Source organism: Carassius carassius, chromosome 2 (assembly GCF_963082965.1).
Source record: "Carassius carassius chromosome 2, fCarCar2.1, whole genome shotgun sequence".
NCBI lineage: Eukaryota > Metazoa > Chordata > Actinopteri > Cypriniformes > Cyprinidae > Carassius > Carassius carassius.
In genome coordinates this window covers 960,921-981,361 of record NC_081756.1, presented here as the reverse complement: position 1 = coordinate 981,361, position 20,441 = coordinate 960,921, and the positions used below count along the sequence as shown (strand labels likewise).

General features: G+C 36.9%; 2 protein-coding genes and 1 long non-coding RNA gene across 3 annotated transcripts; all 3 read right to left on the bottom strand.

Annotated features, from left to right (window-relative positions):
* Window positions 1–1,745: 1,745 nt before the first annotated feature.
* On the bottom strand, window positions 1,746–8,962 carry LOC132095557 (mucin-2-like). Its single transcript, XM_059500678.1, has 10 exons — window positions 8,724–8,962; window positions 8,122–8,183; window positions 6,037–6,155; window positions 5,124–5,884; window positions 4,756–4,820; window positions 4,254–4,435; window positions 4,029–4,141; window positions 3,877–3,941; window positions 3,605–3,783; window positions 1,746–2,458 (listed from the first exon to the last, which is right to left on the bottom strand). Exons 3-10 carry the CDS (start codon window positions 6,131–6,133, stop codon window positions 2,367–2,369), a joined length of 1,554 nt encoding a protein of 517 aa, XP_059356661.1. The 5' UTR covers window positions 6,134–6,155; window positions 8,122–8,183; window positions 8,724–8,962; the 3' UTR covers window positions 1,746–2,366.
* A 181-nt stretch (window positions 8,963–9,143) lies between these two features.
* LOC132095551 (mucin-2) lies at window positions 9,144–19,743 on the bottom strand (the record flags this gene model as incomplete). Its single annotated transcript, XM_059500664.1, has 5 exons — window positions 19,647–19,743; window positions 18,547–18,983; window positions 16,316–16,377; window positions 14,318–14,436; window positions 9,144–10,954 (listed from the first exon to the last, which is right to left on the bottom strand). Coding segments are annotated over exons 1-5 (2,526 nt in total), but the record flags the coding sequence as incomplete, so codon positions are not given.
* On the bottom strand, window positions 14,319–17,111 carry LOC132096232 (uncharacterized). Its single transcript, XR_009422566.1, has 3 exons — window positions 16,933–17,111; window positions 16,316–16,377; window positions 14,319–14,436 (listed from the first exon to the last, which is right to left on the bottom strand). It is a non-coding gene; the product is annotated as an uncharacterized LOC132096232 (long non-coding RNA).
* Window positions 19,744–20,441: the final 698 nt, after the last annotated feature.

Sequence of the window (20,441 nt, the reverse complement as noted above, 5' to 3'; positions counted from 1 at the left end):
TAGTCTGTGTGACTCCACCCACTGCCGGTTTATCCAATAATATTTAGACACCCCCTAAGAGCAGAAAACAGCTTAGTGTGCCCATGGAAGCAAGCAAACAAATTGGGTTAGAGATCACAGATTCTACCTGACCTAAAAAGCCTCGACATCCATCTAAAATCTGTATGATCAAAGGCACAATAACCCAAGGATAAATCACCTAATCAACTTACAGTGTAAGGCTCATTGCCTTCCGATGTCAACTGTGCTCATTCCCGTTGCATGTCCTCAATCTGACAGCTCGCAAACTGAATTAAACATTAGATATCTAAACATATTCCAAACAATAGATCACTATTAAATCCAGCAGCATAAAACAAAGACACACCAGCTAAATACATTATAGACATACATCTTTTTCTTTTTTCACATTTGTCTGATAGCTTAGTCAAAACGCTCCATCTTATGCAAATATATTGTATAAATACCCACAGAGTTGTAATTATGTACATATAATGTTCAGAGTTTTGTGGATATTGTTAAAAGCTCTGGCTCAACAAATGATTAGAATGTGTATAATAAATAAACCTGTTTTAAAGTCTTGTTATAAAGTCTTGTGGTTTTAAACCACATAAGTTTATCTTTGTGTTTTGTTTTTACTGAAAAGGTTACCGTTTGGTATTAAATCTACGATCAGGAATCTTAGTTGAGCATAAATGGCTGATTAGTTCATAGACCCAGCAGATGGCACCATTTAATGTTCCTGGAGATCTACCCAGTGGATGGAGAAAGTGACGTGAGCAGTGTATGGCTTTGCATTTATGCTGAGACATTTATCATATTAGTTCAGTCAAAAGTACTTTTCATTAGGAGTAGATGATAGAAAGAGTTCTCCTCTAAGCTGAGGTTAAGTATTGTGTGTGTGTGTGTGTGTGTGTGTGTGTGTGTGTGTTATGTTTACTCAAATCTCTAGAAGGAAATGTATTTTAACATCTTAAAATTAAATGCATATATTCTTTCTTTCTTTTTCCTGTGTGGAACAAAAATAATGTCGACAGGTAGGCAAGTTAATTCATGACATTTTTGGGTGTCATGTCATGAAAATGTAATGTTTCGTGCTCATATCACATGCATTCCAAATAAAATCAGTGAATCTCAGATGAAACCTTGGGAACTGGACAGACGGGTGTTAGAGATTATCATCAGATACGAGAGTCGACTGCTGACAAGAGCGAGCAAGAAATATGACCCAGTGACTGAAGATGAGAATGATTGCTTTTATTTATGACTGTTTATTTAGCACATAGATGCAACATTGACTGTTATCCGGAAAAGTTATAAATATTACATAAACAGAATTGAAACATAATTTGTATTTCATACAGTCTGATATCCGACAGTGTTTATATACTCACTGTGCTCTATGATCTTTTCACTACCCATTACATGGTTTACCACATCCAGTGTGAACAATATCAACAAGCAATACATTTCCCAGAAAAGCCCTTTGAGTTCAGAATTAAATTAACTTTGGAAATATTAGATTATTTTTGCTAGAATAAATAACTTAGAAAATACTGGTATGATACAAGTGCATAACATTTTGCATTTGACTAAGAAGTGTGTTGTTGTACAGGTTTTCGTGTTAATATATAATATTATCAGAGCACGTTTTTCCCTTAGACTGATGTCATATCCTGTAGCTAGTTGTCATTCTTCATTGTTTTACAGGTTTTGTTAGCATTGAAACACTTCATCCTTTCAGAGTCAGCCAGCATAACCTTTAACATTTTCTAATGCATGGCTTGCATTCTGCTTCAGAAGAGCGGCTATGCTGCATTTTAAAGGGCTAGAAGTATGTGTGTATGAGATCTATAGAGAGCAAACATTTTAAATCAACCTTGTCCCTCTGTCAGCACATTATTGGGTTCTATTTTAAATAAATCTGTTTTGATATGTAGTTTAAGTGAAGTAGCGAGTTATGATCTGAGGATGGCTGATTTTAAACTCATCATATTACTAAAACTGTCATATTATTAACTGTTACTTGATACCTCTTTTCCTAAAAATTTTGAGCAGACTTTAGAATCTGAAAACTTGTATAATGTGTTTTAAAATGTCCTTAATAAACGGAACGGTTGTGGGAGTTAATGCTAAAGTGCAGAGTGATGGATTCTGAAGAACATTTACCAGAACATGTAGATCCAGAACCAATATGGAATTCATTACAGCTTAGATTTTGAATTGTTTAGAATAGGATTATATAAAATAGTACTTTCATTACTACTCATTAAGTAGCATCGGTAGCTTCATTTGAGTTCTTCACTTGAGCTGAAGGCAAGATTCAGACCCGTCTGAATCCGTTATATTTGCATGAGAGGTTAGGTTCAGTTAAACCATGGAACCAGAAGCGACACAGCAACCAGGAATGAAGCAGTCATCACACTGATCCTGCTGCTGACTTCACCTGATGAAAATTCTGCATCACAATGAGAAGAAAACAGACAGAAATTATCATTCACTGACCTTTTGGAATTTTGTCTAAAGCTTAAGTGGTGTAACAGTCGTTAACAGTCAAGTTTGAACTCTTAAAATACATGTGCACGTTCCCATTAGCTTTCTCTCTTGGTGTGAATAAAATTCAGTCTAGTCTACATTCCTTCAATCATTTAAGGGATTTTCTTCTTACTCCGAATCATTGTTATTCCTGCTATTCCTATTCCTGTTAAAATAAACTGTGCTTATTATTGCCGATTGTTGATTCATCATCTTCTGAAATTTTCTTGTGAAATGCAAGATTTTGTGATGTTGTTTTGCAATAACCTATACAATAACGCAAGTCTTTTTTTTATTTCAATATTTCTATTATTTCTATATATATTCAATTATTTCTAATTTCATTCAATTTTGAATTGTATGTATTTAAACAATATTAGGGTTACAACTGAGGCATTCAACTAGTTAACTAACAGTATTTGAGTAGAATGCGAATAAGTTTTGTTCAACTTTACAACTACATGTCAAAAGCAATTTTCAGTAGATTTTTTGAAACTTTTTAAAGTTTCCATAAATTTATTAGGTATATTCCACCCTTTTGCAACCCTACATGTCAACTTACTCTACTAACCCTAACTTAACAGCATAGTAAGAGTAAGCTGACATGTACTGTAGTTGCAGATTTACTTGTAGTTAGTAGAATATCAAAAGTGCAACCGAGAAAGTGCATGGCTGCAATGCGAAAAAATGAACGTTTGAATGTTTGAATTTCCTGCTTTATTAACAGGAACTAGACAGATTGAGAAAAATTGTTCTCAATCCAAACCAATGGCCTGCCAGTTAATGTTTTCCAGGACAAGCTAGTGTATTTCTACTCTGAAATTCAACAAAACATGAATTTGAAACAAAATACCACAATATTCACATTAGTCTGGACTGTCAATGGAATTTTCTGCAGTGATTCTTCAAAATTGAAACAGGTTTTTGTCCTCATCACAAATCGTGCAAAACTTTTTTAATTGTGTAAGACAGCAAAACGCAAAAACCTTACACCTGTACATTGATTTAACAGGGTTGTACAATTGCAGTAAAAAAAAAAAAATACTGAAGATTAAAGTGCATCACTCACCGATTCCATTTATTATAATTGAAGAAGTGAAGATCTGGAAGGGTAACGTGTTGTTTCTGGCCGCTCGTACCACAGTGTTCACTATCTGGGTGCTATTGGGTAGAACAGCGTCCGCTCCGAATACAAGATCCATGGAGTTTCGGATCGTGGGCACGCTCCTTATTTTTACATTGGCATCACTGGAGAGAGTTTGGAATCAATATTAATCATTGAAAACTGAGTGTTATGTTGAATCAGTAGCTATATTCAAGAACACACCAGCATATTCATACCTGAAGTTTGTTAGAGATATGGTGCTGAATGAATTAGGGTAATCAGCCAGGAAAAAAGTTTCGAGCTGCAAAACAAGAGTTGTTCAACAAAATTGGCTTTATTTTGTAAAAGCATTTTACCCAAAGTTTATAAGTAGACATGTCACACTCACCCCTGCTTTTATCATCGTAGCCCTGTTCTGAAATTCGGTAGAATTTTTATTGGAAAGAGCAGCCACAAAGGTTCCATTGCTGAGGATTGTCAATGGAATTATCTTCACTGATTCTACAAAAAAGGAATTAATTTTAGAGATAACACAGCAGAGATTGTATAGAACTTTTCTGGGCAAGTTAACATAGGAAGATATCAGAATTCTGTCATATCTAAATGAGCTTACTAATGACAGTAATAGAGGTTTCATCAAGGGTGAGGTTGAAGCCTGCAGTTGAATTAGCAGCTGCTTCTTTCAGAGTCTCCACAATTTCAGCGTTGCTGGGGATCGGTTCAGTGGACGCTTCACTAAACACCAACTCAACCTCCGCTTGTACATTTGAATCTGCCCGGGTTCTGGCAACAGCTCTGGAAAAAAAGGTATGTTTTACAGCTTATAATTACATCCATATATATGATCAGTTGTGGTGCAGAGACGAGAGAAAATAAAAAATAAAATTTGTTAGCAGATTTTAAAATGCAACTTAACTTATAACCTTAAATGAATAACTTATATAAAGGAGAGAAAAGCTTGCCATATTTTGTGCCGTTGACAAGAGTATAATCAAATTCATGAATAAGTGTTTATGAAATTGTGTTTGTTAAAAAATACACAAACTGTCTGACATTGAAAGCATGATGGAGTATAAATTAATAAAGTAATGCAATGCTTAAAGCTTTTTACTTACATGAATGCAATCACGATGGTCCTGATGAAACGAGGCCCAAACTTTTGTTTATAGACAACATCAAACTGTGAAAGCAGTAAGTTAGTTTTAAGAATGTGCTATTCAATTTAACAATTATGGTAAAAAAGTTAATATTTTGTCCTTCCCAAAACATTCAGGCAAATACAAAACTGTGTGTGTGTGTGTGTGTGTGTGTGTGTGTGTGTGTGTGTGTGTGTGTGTGTGTGTGTGTGTGTGTGTGTTTGTCTGTGTGTGTGTCTGTGTGTGTGCGTGCGTGTGTGTGTGTGTGTGTGTGTGCGTGCGTGTGTGTGTGTGTGTGTGTGTGTATCTTTGCAAAAGCTTCTACATTTATATAATTTTAAACATACCATAATCGTCACTCTTGTGGCTAGTTCTATGAATTCCGTAGATTTCGGGTCCGCCAATGCTGGAATGAAAACCTGTATAATGATAATCTGCACAGCTACAGTGGGCAGAGGACGTGCTGGGCCTGTTGTTGTGGTGGTGGTTGTAGCTGGAGTTGTTGTGGTCGTGGTGGTTGTTGTAGTTGTTGTTGTTGCTTTTGTTGTTGTACTAGGGCTGGTGGTAGTTGTATTAGGTTTGGCAGTAGTTGTGGTGGTTGTAGTTCTATTAGGTTTGGCAGTAGTTGTTGTGGTGGTTGTAGTTGTATTAGGTTTGGCAGTAGTTGTTGTGGTGGTTGTAGTTGTATTAGGTGTAGTTGTAGTTGTATTAGGTTTGGCAGTAGTTGTTGTGGTGGTTGTAGTTGTATTAGGTGTGGTTGTAGTTGTATTAGGTTTGGCAGTAGTTGTTGTGGTGGTTGTAGTTGTATTAGGTGTGGTTGTAGTTGTATTAGGTTTGGCAGTAGTTGTTGTGGTGGTTGTAGTTGTATTAGGTGTGGTTGTAGTTGTATTAGGTTTGGCAGTAGTTGTTGTGGTGGTTGTAGTTGTATTAGGTGTGGTTGTAGTTGTATTAGGTTTGGCAGTAGTTGTTGTGGTGGTTGTAGTTGTATTAGGTGTGGTTGTAGTTGTATTAGGTTTGGCAGTTGAAGTTGTATTAGGTGTGGTTGTAGTTGTGGTAGGTGTGGTTATAGGTGTAGTGGTACTGGGTGTGGTGGTGGTGAGCTCTGTCACTGTTGTGCGGGTTTCAATGTATTGTAGAAATTGGAAAAATAAAATTAACAGTTGAAAAAAATACAGTTTAATAACAATACAAAGCAATAGAGAAAACATTGTAAATAGTTTTGAATGACACTATATTGATGATTTTGCTTGTTTGACTTACGTGTTACGCTGGTGATATTAAGAGTGGCGTTGGCTTGGAAAACAGTGATTATTATGTCCTCTGTAGTGGGTAATTGGTCTCCAAATGTCACATTCATGTCAGTGATGATTGACCCTCGACTACAAAAGAAAAAGTGTCATAAAGAATCATAGTGAAAGAGTGGTATTATACAATGGTGTCATATGCTTTAAACAAAAACTCAGTACAGTATTTATTACATTTGTTTTAAGATGGTTATTCATGTAGATTTCCTACTTCATAAACCAGTAGAAATAAAAATTTTGGATTTACAAACATTCTTTTTCCAAATTTTTGCAAACATTCAGTTTTGAAAATAACACCATCCAAAACAATGGGTAAAATACCTTTGTTTCATTTTTGATGATGGCTTAAAGTTTGACCGACAAATAAATTCAGTTGTCAAAGCTTGCTTTTTTCAGCTGTGTCTGCTTTCTAAAGCTAAGCCTTTTCTTTCTTTTAAAGATTTTAAAACCGTAATTCACGTTTTTATTTTATCAAGGCTGGACTACTGTAACTCACTTTATTTTGGGATTAGCCAGCTTGTTCAAAATGCTGCGGCTAGACTCTTGTGTGGGGTCAAAAAGAGGGAGCATATTACTCCTATTTTATGCTCACTACATTGGTTGCCTGTTTGTTTTAGAGTGGATTTTAAAATGTTCCTCCTCGTTTTTAAATCTCTGAATGGTTTGGCTCCCCCTTATCTCAGTGAGTTACTGACCAAGTATGAACCCACTAGATCCCTTCGGTCTTTCAACCAGGATCTATTGTTTACCCCAAAGTCGGGGCTTAAGTGCAGGGGAGATTAAGTGCTTAAGTGCTTTCTGTATTGCTGCCCCCAGGCTTTGGAACGCCTTGCCACTGTCCATTAGACAAGCCTCTTCTCTTAATATTTTTAAGTCCAGGCTAAAGACATTTTTTTTAAAAGCATTTGGCTGATGTGATATTTGTATGATTTTATAATTTTACTGTCTGTTTGTTATATGTTTTCTTTTGTTTTTAATGACCTAATGAAAAGCACATTCGTCGACGGAAGTTGTATTTAATTGTGCTATATAAAGCACAGTCTTCACTTATTTTCAAAAAACATCTAAAGACTCATCATTTTCACCAGCACTTGACCAACTAATACTAGCACTTACCTTTTCTTTTCTATTCTATTCTTAAAAAAGAAAAAAAAAAAGAAAAAAAAATCCTAGCTATGTGTTCTGTACTACACTAACTGAGACTTGTCATGGCACTTGTATATTGTTGTTTTCTCTTGTCGGTCTGATTGCTTCTATTGTTCTCATTTGTAAGTCACATTGGATAAAAGCGTCTGCTAAATGATTAAATGTAATGTAACTTATTAGTCGCGGCTGTGCTCGGAAACCATCATCTACTAACACTGCTTTACAGTAGTGAATATCCTGTTTCTATGTACAAAATGCATTTGAAAAAAAAAGTAAAACTTTCCCTGTCATGCTTTGACAGATACGTTTGCTGTTTAATGCCTCTGACGCCTGTTTTCCTAATTGCATAACATATATTTTATGGTTGTAGCATTATGGGTAAATACTAGAAAGTATTTCCAAGGGCCGGATTAGTGAGAACGGGTCCGGAGCACAATTTTGACCGAGGGAGATTAATCACTCCCCAACCTCCCTTTAAGTGTAAAAATGTTTTAACCCTTTTTGCTTACAATATTCAGCATAACCTTCACAGTAATATTGACTATTTGTTTTCCAGGATTTTATATTGCACATTGTTCGGAGGCAACCATTATATATATATATATATATATATATATATGTGTGTGTGTATATGTGTGTGTGTGTGTGTGTGTGTGTGTCATCTGATTAAATAAAAAAAATCGACAGATTATCAAAATAATTGCATTTGATTTAGCTTCAGTTACCTCTCTCTATGTGATGATATAGGAATGTTTGGAAATCTTAATTTATTATTTATTATATGTACAATCAAAAATAAACATGTCGTAATAGCTATCTAGATTGTCCTGTAAACCAGAGACTTTTGTCTTCCAAAAATGAAATGTATTTCTATTTAAAGGGAGGAAATACTTACCGGAACTTAATAACTACCAGACTTTTGAAGGAGGGGAAATTCTTTTTAAATAATGGTTCCAACTGTGGAAAACAGGTTGATAATGTCAGGTTCAATATTGAATTAACAATTCTGAATTTACAGCAAAAAATGCCTCATGAAAGAGATTTGATAGTCATTCATCAGTATTAACATAATGTAAAGTTACTGTTGCACCCATTTTTAAACATTTTTTTCTGTTATTACAATTATTTATTCACTTATTTTCTAACTTTTTGCAACATTTTTTTTCAAGATTGTAAGCTAAACTTTAAAAAGAAAGTGTGATCAGAAATGCATCGATGTATTAACATTTAGCAGTCAAATTTGACAGTAAACTTGAACTAATTATTAAAATAGCAGCATATAATTATTTAAGCCAGGGCACAAATAAAATTTAACACTGTTTGCATTGGAGTTAAAAAAAACTTAGATTACTCACTATGTTGGGTAAAATTAATTAGGTACAGTAATATCTACACTATTGTGCAGAATGAAATACTAAAGACATTCAAATGTAAAGAGTCTGTTACTATTAAACTAGCAGTGCAAATTGCACCTTGGGATTTTGCTATGCAACGTACCTCATTTAAGACTCTGCTTTCTCTGGATTTATATGCAGCTGAAGCTCTATTTGACAAATCATCCACAAAAGTTTCATCGCTGGAAAAACTTAAAAGAACTGACTGTGTTGTTCTGGGGGTTGTTGGGACCGCAGTTATAGGTTCAGATGTTTGTGTCGTTTCTGTGGAAGAGACAGTAGTTGGAAGTGTAGTTGAAGTAGTAGGAGAGTTTGTTGTAATCTCAGTTGTAGGTTCAGTTGTTTGTGTTGTTTCTGTTGTAGAAACAGTAGTGGGAAGTGTAGTTGAAGTAGTAGGTGAGTTTGTTGTAATCTCAGTTGTAGGTTCAGTTGTTTGTGTTGTTTCTGTGGAAGAGACAGTAGTTGGAAGTGTAGTTGCAGTGGTAGGAGAGTTTGTTGTAATCTCAGTTGTAGGTTCAGTTGTTTGTGTTGTTTCTGTGGAAGAGACAGTAGTTGGAAGTGTAGTTGAAGTAGTAGGAGAGTTTGTCGTAATCTCAGTTATAGGTTCAGTTGTTTGTGTTGTTTCTGTTGTAGAAACAGTAGTGGGAAGTGTAGTTGAAGTAGTAGGTGAGTTTGTTGTAATCTCAGTTGTAGGTTCAGTTGTTTGTGTTGTTTCTGTGGAAGAGACAGTAGTTGGAAGTGTAGTTGCAGTGGTAGGAGAGTTTGTTGTAATCTCAGTTGTAGGTTCAGTTGTTTGTGTTGTTTCTGTTGAAGAAACAGTAGTTGGAAGCGTTGTTGAAGTAGTAGGAGAGTTTGTTGTAATCTCAGTTGTAGGTTCAGTTGTTTGTGTCGTTTCTGTTGAAGAAACAGTAGTGGGAAGTGTAGTTGAAGTAGTAGGAGAGTTTGTCGTAACCACAGTTGTAGGTTCAGTTGTTTGTGTTGTTTCTGTAGAAGAAACAGTAGTGGGAAGTGTAGTTGCAGTAGTAGGAGAGTTTGTCGTAATCTCAGTTGTAGGTTCAGATGTTTGTGTTGTTTCTGTTGAAGAGACAGTAGTTGGAAGTGTAGTTGCAGTAGTAGGTGAGTTTGTCGTAACCACAGTTGTAGGTTCAGTTGTTTGTGTTGTTTCTGTGGAAGAGACAGTAGTGGGAAGTGTAGTTGAAGTAGTAGGAGAGTTTGTCGTAACCACAGTTGTAGGTTCAGTTGTTTGTGTTGTTTCTGTTGAAGAAACAGTAGTTGGAAGTGTAGTTGCAGTAGTAGGAGAGTTTGACGTAATCTCAGTTGTAGGTTCAGTTGTTTGTGTAGTTTCTGTGGAAGAAACAGTAGTGGGAAGTGTAGTTGAAGTAGTAGGAGAGTTTGTCGTAATCTCAGTTGTAGGTTCAGTTGTTTGTGTTGTTTCTGTGGAAGAGACAGTAGTTGGAAGTGCAGTTGCAGTGGTAGGAGAGTTTGTTGTAATCTCAGTTGTAGGTTCAGTTGTTTGTGTAGTTTCTGTTGAAGAAACAGTAGTTGGAAGTGTAGTTGCAGTGGTAGGAGAGTTTGTCGTAACCACAGTTGTAGGTTCAGTTATTTGTGTTGTTTCTGTGGAAGAGACAGTAGTGGGAAGTGTAGTTGCAGTAGTAGGTGAGTTTGTCGTAACCACAGTTGTAGGTTCAGTTGTTTGTGTTGTTTCTGTGGAAGAGACAGTAGTGGGAAGTGTAGTTGAAGTAGTAGGAGAGTTTGTCGTAACCACAGTTGTAGGTTCAGTTGTTTGTGTCGTTTCTGTTGAAGAAACAGTAGTTGGAAGTGTAGTTGCAGTAGTAGGTGAGTTTGTCGTAATCTCAGTTGTAGGTTCAGTTGTTTGTGTTGTTTCTGTTGAAGAAACAGTAGTTGGAAGTGTAGTTGCAGTAGTAGGAGAGTTTGTCGTAATCTCAGTTGTAGGTTCAGTTGTTTGTGTCGTTTCTGTTGAAGAAACAGTAGTTGGAAGAGTAGTTGCAGTAGTAGGTGAGTTTGTCGTAATCTCAGTTGTAGGTTCAGTTGTTTGTGTTGTTTCTGTGGAAGAGACAGTAGTGGGAAGTGTAGTTGAAGTAGTAGGAGAGTTTGCCGTAATCTCAGTTGTAGGTTCAGTTGTTTGTGTTGTTTCTGTAGAAGAAACAGTAGTTGGAAGTGTAGTTGCAGTAGTAGGAGAGTTTGTCGTAATCTCAGTTGTAGGTTCAGTTGTTTGTGTCGTTTCTGTTGTAGAAACAGTAGTTGGAAGTGTAGTTGCAGTAGTAGGTGAGTTTGTGATAATCTCAGTTGTACGTTCAGTTGTTTGTGTCGTTTCTGTTGAAGAAACAGTAGTTGGAAGCGTTGTTGCAGTAGTAGGTGAGTTTGTCGTAATCTCAGTTGTAGGTTCAATTGTTTGTGTTGTTTCTGTGGAAGAGACAGTAGTGGGAAGTGTAGTTGAAGTAGTAGGAGAGTTTGTCGTAATCTCAGTTGTAGGTTCAGTTGTTTGTGTCGTTTCTGTTGAAGAAACAGTAGTTGGAAGTGTTGTTGCAGTGGTAGGAGAGTTTGTCGTAATCTCAGTTGTAGGTTCAGTTGTTTGTGTTGTTTCTGTGGAAGAGACAGTAGTGGGAAGTGTAGTTGCAGTGGTAGGAGAGTTTGTCGTAACCACAGTTGTAGGTTCAGTTGTTTGTGTCGTTTCTGTTGAAGAAACAGTAGTTGGAAGTGTTGTTGCAGTGGTAGGAGAGTTTGTCGTAATCTCAGTTGTAGGTTCAGTTGTTTGTGTTGTTTCTGTGGAAGAGACAGTAGTTGGAAGTGTAGTTGCAGTGGTAGGAGAGTTTGTCGTAATCTCAGTTGTAGGTTCAGTTGTTTGTGTCGTTTCTGTTGAAGAAACAGTAGTTGGAAGTGTTGTTGCAGTGGTAGGAGAGTTTGTCGTAATCTCAGTTGTAGGTTCAGTTGTTTGTGTTGTTTCTGTGGAAGAGACAGTAGTGGGAAGTGTAGTTGAAGTAGTAGGAGAGTTTGTCGTAATCTCAGTTGTAGGTTCAGTTGTTTGTGTCGTTTCTGTTGAAGAAACAGTAGTTGGAAGTGTTGTTGCAGTGGTAGGAGAGTTTGTCGTAATCTCAGTTGTAGGTTCAGTTGTTTGTGTTGTTTCTGTGGAAGAGACAGTAGTTGGAAGTGTAGTTGCAGTGGTAGGAGAGTTTGTTGTAATCTCAGTTGTATGTTCAGTTGTTTGTGTCGTTTCTGTTGAAGAAACAGTAGTTGGAAGTGTAGTTGCAGTAGTAGGTGAGTTTGTCGTAATCTCAGTTGTAGGTTCAGTAGTTTGTGTTGTTTCTGTGGAAGAGACAGTAGTGGGAAGTGTAGTTGCAGTGGTAGGAGAGTTTGTCGTAACCACAGTTGTATGTTCAGTTGTTTGTGTCGTTTCTGTTGAAGAAACAGTAGTTGGAAGTGTAGATGCAGTTGTAGGTGAGTTTGTCGTTATCTCAGTTGCAGGTTCAGTTGTTTGTGTCGTTTCTGTTGTAGAAACAGTAGTGGGAAGTGTAGTTGCAGTTGTAGGAGAGTTTGTCGTAATCTCAGTTGTAGGTTCAGTTGTTTGTGTTTTTTCTGTGGAAGAGACAGTAGTTGGAAGTGTAGTTGAAGTAATAGGAGAGTTTGTTGTAATCTCAGTTGTAGGTTCAGTTGTTTGTGTCGTTTCTGTTGAAGAAACAGTAGTTGGAAGTGTAGTTGAAGTAATAGGAGAGTTTGTTGTAATCTCAGTTGTAGGTTCAGTTGTTTGTGTCGTTTCTGTGGAAGAGACAGTAGTGGGAAGTGTAGTTGAAGTAGTAGGAGAGTTTGTCGTAATCTCAGTTGTAGGTTCAGTTGTTTGTGTTGTTTCTGTTGAAGAGACAGTAGTTGGAAGTGTTGTTTCAGTAGTAGGGGAGTTTGACGTAACCACAGTTGTAGGTTCAGTTGTTTGTGTCGTTTCTGTTGAAGAAACAGTAGTTGGAAGTGTTGTTGCAGTAGTAGGTGAGTTTGTCGTAATCTCAGTTGTAGGTTCAGTTGTTTGTGTTGTTTCTGTTGTAGAAACAGTAGTTGGAAGTGTAGTTGAAGTAGTAGGAGAGTTTGTTGTAATCTCAGTTGTAGGTTCAGTTGTTTGTGTTGTTTCTGTGGAAGAGACAGTAGTGGGAAGTGTAGTTGCAGTGGTAGGAGAGTTTGTCGTAACCACAGTTGTAGGTTCAGTTGTTTGTGTTGTTTCTGTGGAAGAGACAGTAGTGGGAAGTGTAGTTGCAGTAGTAGGTGAGTTTGTCGTAATCTCAGTTGTAGGTTCAGTAGTTTGTGTTGTTTCTGTGGAAGAGACAGTAGTGGGAAGTGTAGTTGCAGTAGTAGGTGAGTTTGTCGTAATCTCAGTTGTAGGTTCAGTAGTTTGTGTTGTTTCTGTGGAAGAGACAGTAGTGGGAAGTGTAGATGCAGTTGTAGGTGAGTTTGTCGTTATCTCAGTTGCAGGTTCAGTTGTTTGTGTCGTTTCTGTTGTAGAAACAGTAGTTGGAAGTGTAGTTGCAGTTGTAGGTGAGTTTGTCGTAATCTCAGTTGTAGGTTCAGTTGTTTTTGTTTTTTCTGTGGAAGAGACAGTAGTTGGAAGTGTAGTTGAAGTAGTAGGAGAGTTAGTTGTAATCTCAGTTGTAGGTTCAGTTGTTTGTGTTGTTTCTGTGGAAGAGACAGTAGTGGGAAGTGTAGTTGAAGTAGTAGGAGAGTTAGTTGTAATCTCAGTTGTAGGTTCAGTTGTTTGTGTTGTTTCTGTGGAAGAGACAGTAGTGGGAAGTGTAGTTGAAGTAGTAGGAGAGTTTGTCATAATCTCAGTTGTAGGTTCAGTTGTTTGTGTTGTTTCTGTTGTAGAAACAGTAGTCGGAAGTGTAGTTGAAGTAGTAGGTGAGTTTGTCGTAATCTCAGTTGTAGGTTCAGTTGTTTGTGTCGTTTCTGTTGAAGAAACAGTAGTTGGAAGTGTATTTGAAGTAGAATGTGAGTTTGTTGTAACCACAGTTGTAGGTTCAGTTGTTTGTGGCGTTTCTGTTAAAGAGACAGTAGTGGGAAGTGTTGTTGCAGTAGTAGGTGAGTTTGTCGTAACCACAGTTGTAGGTTCAGTTGTCTGTGTCATTTCTGTTGAAGAAACAGTAGTTGGAAGTGAAGTTGAAGTAGTAGGAGAGATTTTAGTAATCTCAGTAGTAGGTTCAGTTGTTTGTGGCGTTTCTGTTGAAGAAATAGTTGTTGGAAGTGTTGTTGCCGTAGTAGGTGAGTTTGTCGTAATCTCAGTTGTAGGTTCAGTTGTTTGTGGCGTTTCTGTTGAAGAAACAGTAGTGGGAAGTTTTGTTGCAGTAGTAGGGGAGTTTGTCGTAACCACAGTTGTAGGTTCAGATGTTTGTGTAGTTTCTGTTGAAGAAACAGTAGTTGGAAGTGTAGTTGCAGTTGTAGGTGAGTTTGTGTTTTTAGGACTGGCGGTATTTATATTAGGTGTGGTTGTAGTTGTGGTAGGTGTGGTTATAGGTGTAGTGGTACTGGGTGTGGTCATGGTGGGCTCTACCACTGTTGTGTGGGTTTCAATGTATTGTAGAAATTGAAAAAATAAAAGAAACAGTTAAACAAAACTGTTTAATAACAATTCAAAGCAATACAGAAAGCATTCGAAATAGTTTTGTATGACATTATATTGATGATGTTTCTTGGTTGACTTACGTGTTACGCTGGTGATATTAAGAGGGGCTTTGGCTTGCAAAACAGTATTTTCTATGTCCCCGGTATTGGGTAATTGGTCTCCAAATGTCACCTTCATGTCAGTGATGATTGACCCTGGACTACAAAAGAGAAAGTGTCATAAAGAATCATAGAGAAAGAGTGGTATTATAAAATGGTGTCATATGCTCTAAACAAAAACTCAGTACAGTATTTATTACATTTGTTTTAAGATGGTTCTTCATGTAGATTTCCTACTTCATAAACCAGTAAACATTTAAATTTTGGATTTACAATCATTCTTTTTGCAAATTTGGAATAATATTAAGATGCAGTTTGTATAAACAAAGAGTCCAACAAACGATGGTATATGGTCAACACAGACATCTGATCTCACCATCATCTAGGGTTACATGAAGAGACAGAAGCAACTGATATTAAAGCCTAAATCAATTGAAGAATTGTGGAAAATACTGTAAAAGCAGGATGTGTTTTGAAAATAACACCATGATCTTTTGAGATTTAACATCTATTATGCAATCAAGATGAAGTTTCCATCCCAAAGAGGTTCAAAATCTCTCTCATGGACCTTTTCCTGGACTGTACACAGCTGGTGGAATGACCTCCAAATTTCAATTCGAACAGATTTTCAAAAAACATCTAAATGCTCATCTTTTTCACCAGCACTTGACCAACTAAAACTAGCACTTACCTTTTCTATTCTATTCTTAAAAAAAAAAAACATTGGCTGCAGGTTCTGTGCTAGACTAACTGAGACTTGTCATGGCACTTGAATGTGTCGTGACATACAGCCAAGTATGGTGACCCATACTCAGAATTCGTGCTCTGCATTTAACCCATCCAAAGTGCACACACACACAGCAGTGAACACACCCAGAGCAGTGGGCAGCCATTTATGCTGCAGCGCCCAGGGAGCAGTTTGGGGTTCAGTGCGTTGCTCAAGGGCACCTAAGTCAAGGTATTGCCTGCCCGAGACTCAAACCCACAGCCCTAGGGTAAGGGGTCAAACTCTTTACCCACTAGGCCACGACTTCTTGTATATTGTTGTTTTCTCTTGTCGGTCTGATTGCTTCTATTGTTCTCATTTGTAAGTCACATTGGATAAAAGCGTCTGCTAAATGATTCAATGTAATGTAACTTATTAGTCGCGGCTGTGCTCGGAAACCATCATCTACTAACACTGCTTTACAGTAGTGAATATCCTGTTTCTATGTACAAAATGCATTTAAAAAAAAGTATTAGGCACAGAATGAGCTGCAGTGTGAAAGGTACATTTTCCAAGTTGTCTGAAAAATGGGAATGCTTTATATTTATAAATGTAAGCGTAAGCATTTAACATGTCTTTCCCTGTCATGCTTTGACAGATATGTTTGCTGTTTAATGCCTCTGACGCCTGTTTTCCTCATTGCATAACATATATTTTATAATTGAAGCATTATCTGTAAATGCTACAAAATATTTCCAAGGGCCTGATGTGGGAGAAGGAGTCCGGAGCACAATTTTTACCGAGGGAGATTAACCACTCCCCAACCTCCCTTTTAGTTTAAAATTATTTAACCCTTTTTGCTTATAATATTCCGCATAACCTTCACAGAAACATTGACTATTTGTTTTCCAGGATTTTACATTACACATTGTTAAGAGGCCTCCATTGGGTAAGATGTGGAATAACATTGTTTAAAATAATTGATTAAAAGTATTGTGTGTGTGTGTGTGTGTGTGTGTGTGTGTTCCATCTGATTAAATAAAAAAAATCGACAGATTAACAAAATAATTAGTTGCATACCTAGATTTAGGATTTAGCCTCAGTTACCTCTGTCTGTGTGATCCCATAGGAATGTTAATAATTAAATTATTATTTATTATATGTTCAATAAAAAAGAAACATGTCGTAATAGCTATCTAGATTGTCCTGTAAACCAGAGACTTTTGTCTTCCAAAAATGAAATGTATTTCTATTTAAAGGGAGGAAATACTTACCGGAACTTAATAACTACCAGACTTTTGAAGGAGGGGAAATTCTTTTTAAATAATGGTTCCAACTGTGGAAAACAGGTTGATAATGTCAGATTCAATATTGAATTAACAATTCTGAATTTTAATTACAGCAAAAAATCATCATCATCATCAAAGAGATTTGATAGTCATTCATCAGGTTTAACATAAAGTAAAGTTACTGTTTCACATATTTTAAATCTTTTTTTTCTGTTATAGCAATTATTTATTCACTTATTCTCTAACTTTTTGCTACTTGGCAACATGTTTTTTTCAAGAATCTAAACTAAACCTTAAAAAGAAAGTGTGATCAGAAATGTATTGATGTATTAACATTTAGCAGTAAAATTTGAAAGTAAAATGTAACTAATTATTAAGGCAAGATATTATTATTTAAGCCAGGGCACAAATAAAATTGAACACTATTTGCATTGCACCTAAAATAACTTACATTACTCACTATGTTGGGTAAAATTAATTAGGTACACTAATATCTACACTATTGTGCAGAATGATATACTAAAGACATTCAAATGTAAAGAGTCTGTTACTATTAAACTAGCAGTGCAAATGGCACCTTGGGATTTTGCTATGCAACGTACCTCATTTAAGACTCTGCTTTCTCTGGATTTATATGCAGCTGAAGCTCTATTTGACAAATCATCCACAAAAGTTTCATCGCTGGAAAAACTTAAAAGAACTGACTGGGTTGTTTTGGGGGTTGTTGGGACCGCAGTTGTAGGTTCAGTTGTTTGTGTCGTTTCTGTGGAAGAAACAGTAGTTGGAAGTGTTGTTGCAGTTGTAGGAGAGTTTGTCGCAACCACAGTTGTAGGTTCAGTTGTTTGTGTCGTTTCTGTTGTAGAAACAGTAGTGGGAAGTGTAGTTGCAGTAGTAGGAGAGTTTGTCGTAATCTCAGTTGTAGGTTCAATTGTTTGTGTTGTTTCTGTTGAAGAAACAGTAGTTGGAAGTGTAGTTGCAGTAGTAGGAGAGTTTGTCGTAATCTCAGTTGTAGGTTCAGTTGTTTGTGGCGTTTCTGTTGAGGAAACAGTAGTTGGAAGTGTTGTTGCAGTAGTAGCTGAGTTTGTCGTAATCTCAGTTGTAGGTTCAGTTGTTTGTGTCGTTTCTGTTGTAGAAACAGTAGTTGGAAGTGTATTTGAAGTAGTAGGTGAGTTTGTCGTAACCACAGTTGTAGGTTCAGTTGTTTGTGTTGTTTCTGTTGTAGAAACAGTAGTTGGAAGTGTTGTTGCAGTAGTAGGAGAGTTTGACGTGACCACAGTTGTAGGTTCAGTTGTTTGTGTCATTTCTGTTGTAGAAACAGTAGTTGGAAGTGTAGTTGCAGTAGTAGGAGAGTTTGTCGTAATCTCAGTTGTAGGTTCAGTTGTTTGTGTTGTTTCTGTTGAAGAAACAGTAGTTGGAAGTGTCGTTACAGTTGTAGGAGAGTTTGACGTGACCACAGTTGTAGGTTCAGTTGTTTGTGTCGTTTCTGTTAAAGAAACAGTAGTTGGAAGTGTTGTTTCAGGAGTAGGGGAGTTTGTTGTAACCACAGTTGTAGGTTCAGTTGTTTGTGTAGTTTCTGTTGAAGAAACAGTAGTTGGAAGTGTAGTTGCAGTAGTAGGAGAGTTTGTCGTAATCTCAGTTTTAGGTTCAGTTGTTTGTGTAGTTTCTGTTGAAGAAACAGTAGTTGGAAGTGTAGTTGCAGTAGTAGCTGAGTTTGTCGTAATCTCAGTTGTAGGTTCAGTTGTTTGTGTAGTTTCTGTTGAAGAAACAGTAGTTGGAAGTGTAGTTGCAGTAGTAGCTGAGTTTGTCGTAATCTCAGTTGTAGGTTCAGTTGTTTGTGTAGTTTCTGTTGAAGAAACAGTAGTTGGAAGTGTTGTTGCAGTAGTAGGAGAGTTTGTCGTAATCTCAGTTGTAGGTTCAGTTGTTTGTGTTGTTTCTGTTGAAGAAACAGTAGTTGGAAGTGTCGTTACAGTTGTAGGAGAGTTTGACGTGACCACAGTTGTAGGTTCAGTTGTTTGTGTCGTTTCTGTTAAAGAAACAGTAGTTGGAAGTGTTGTTTCAGGAGTAGGGGAGTTTGTTGTAACCACAGTTGTAGGTTCAGTTGTTTGTGTAGTTTCTGTTGAAGAAACAGTAGTTGGAAGTGTAGTTGCAGTAGTAGGAGAGTTTGTCGTAATCTCAGTTTTAGGTTCAGTTGTTTGTGTTGTTTCTGTGGAAGAGACAGTAGTGGGAAGTGTAGTTGAAGTAGTAGGTGAGTTTGTCGTAATCTCAGTTGTAGGTTCAGTTGTTTGTGTCGTTTCTGTTGTAGAAACAGTAGTGGGAAGTGTTGTTGCAGTAGTAGGAGAGTTTGTCATGACCACAGTTGTAGGTTCAGTTGTTTGTGTCGTTTCTGTTGAAGAAACAGTAGTGGGAAGTGTAGTTGCAGTAGTAGGAGAGTTTGTCGTAATCTCAGTTGTAGGTTCAGTTGTTTGTTTCGAATCTGTTGAAGAGACAGTAGTTGGACGTGAAGTTGAAGTAGTAGGTGAGTTTGTCGTAATCTCAGTTGTAGGTTCAGCTGTTTGTGTTGTTTCTGTTGGAGAAACAGTAGTTGGAAGTGTCGTTACAGTTGTAGGAGAGCTTGACGTGACCACAGTTGTAGGTTCAGTTGTTTGTGTCGTTTCTGTTGTAGAGACACTAGTTGGAAGTGTAGTTGAAGTAGTAGGTGAGTTTGTCGTAATCTCAGTTGTAGGTTCAGTTGTTTGTGTTGTTTCTGTTGAAGAAACAGTAGTTGGAAGTGTCGTTACAGTTGTAGGAGAGTTTGACGTGACCACAATTGTAGGTTCAGTTGTTTGTGTTGTTTCTGTTGAAGAAACAGTAGTTGGAAGTGTTGTTACAGTTGTAGGAGAGTTTGACGTGACCACAGTTGTAGGTTCAGTTGTTTGTGTCGTTTCTGTTGTAGAGACACTAGTTGGAAGTGTAGTTGAAGTAGTAGGGGAGATTGTCGTAATCTCAGTTGTAGGTTCAGTTGTCTGTGTCGTTTCTTTTGAAGAAACGGTAGTTGGAAGAGTAGTTGCAGTTGTGGGAGAGTTTGTGTTTTTAGGGCTGGCGGTATTTGTATTAGGTGTGGTTGTAGTTGTGGTAGGTGTGGTTATAGGTGTAGTGGTACTTGTTGTGGTCATGGTGGGCTCTACCACTGTTGTGTGGGTTTCAATTCATTGTAAAAATTGAAAAAATAAAGGAAACAGTTAAACAAAAATGTTAAATAACAATTCAAAGCAATACAGAAAGCATTCGAAATAGTTTTGAATGACACTATATTGATGATGTTTCTTGGTTGACTTACGTGTTACGCTGGTGATATTAAGAGGGGCTTTGGCTTCCAAAACAGTATTTTCTATGTCCCCGGTATTAGCTAATTGGTCTCCAAATGTCACATCCATGTCAGTGATGATTGACCCTGGACTACAAAAGAGAAAGTGTCATAAAGAATCATAGTGAAAGAGTGGTATTATAAAATGGTGTCATATGCTTTAAACAAAAACTCAGTACAGTATTTAATACATTTGTTTTAAGATGGTTATTCATGTAGATTTCCTACTTCATAAACCAGTAAAAATTAAGATTTTGTATTTACAAACATTCTTTGGGCAAATTTGGAATAATATTAAGATGCAGTTTGTATAAACAACAAACGATGGTATATGGCCAACACAGACATCTGATCTCACCATCATCTAGCGTTACTTGAAGAGACAGAAGCAACTGATATTAAAGCCTAAATCAATTGAAGAATTGTGGAAAATACTGTAAAAGCAGGATGTGTTTTGAAAAAACACCATGATCTTTTGACATTTAACATCTATTATGCAATCAAAGATGAAGTTTCCATCCCAAAAAGGTTCAAAATCTCTCTCACGGACCTTTTCCTGGACTGTACACAGCTGGTGGAATGACCTCCCAATTTCAATTCGAACAGATTTTCAAAAAACATCTAAAGACTCATCTTTTTCACCAGCACTTGACCAACTAAAACTAGCACTTACCTTTTCTATTCTATTCTTAAAAAAAAAAAACCTTGGCTGCAGGTTCTGTGCTAGACTAACTGAGACTTGTCATGGCACTTGAATGTGTTGTGATA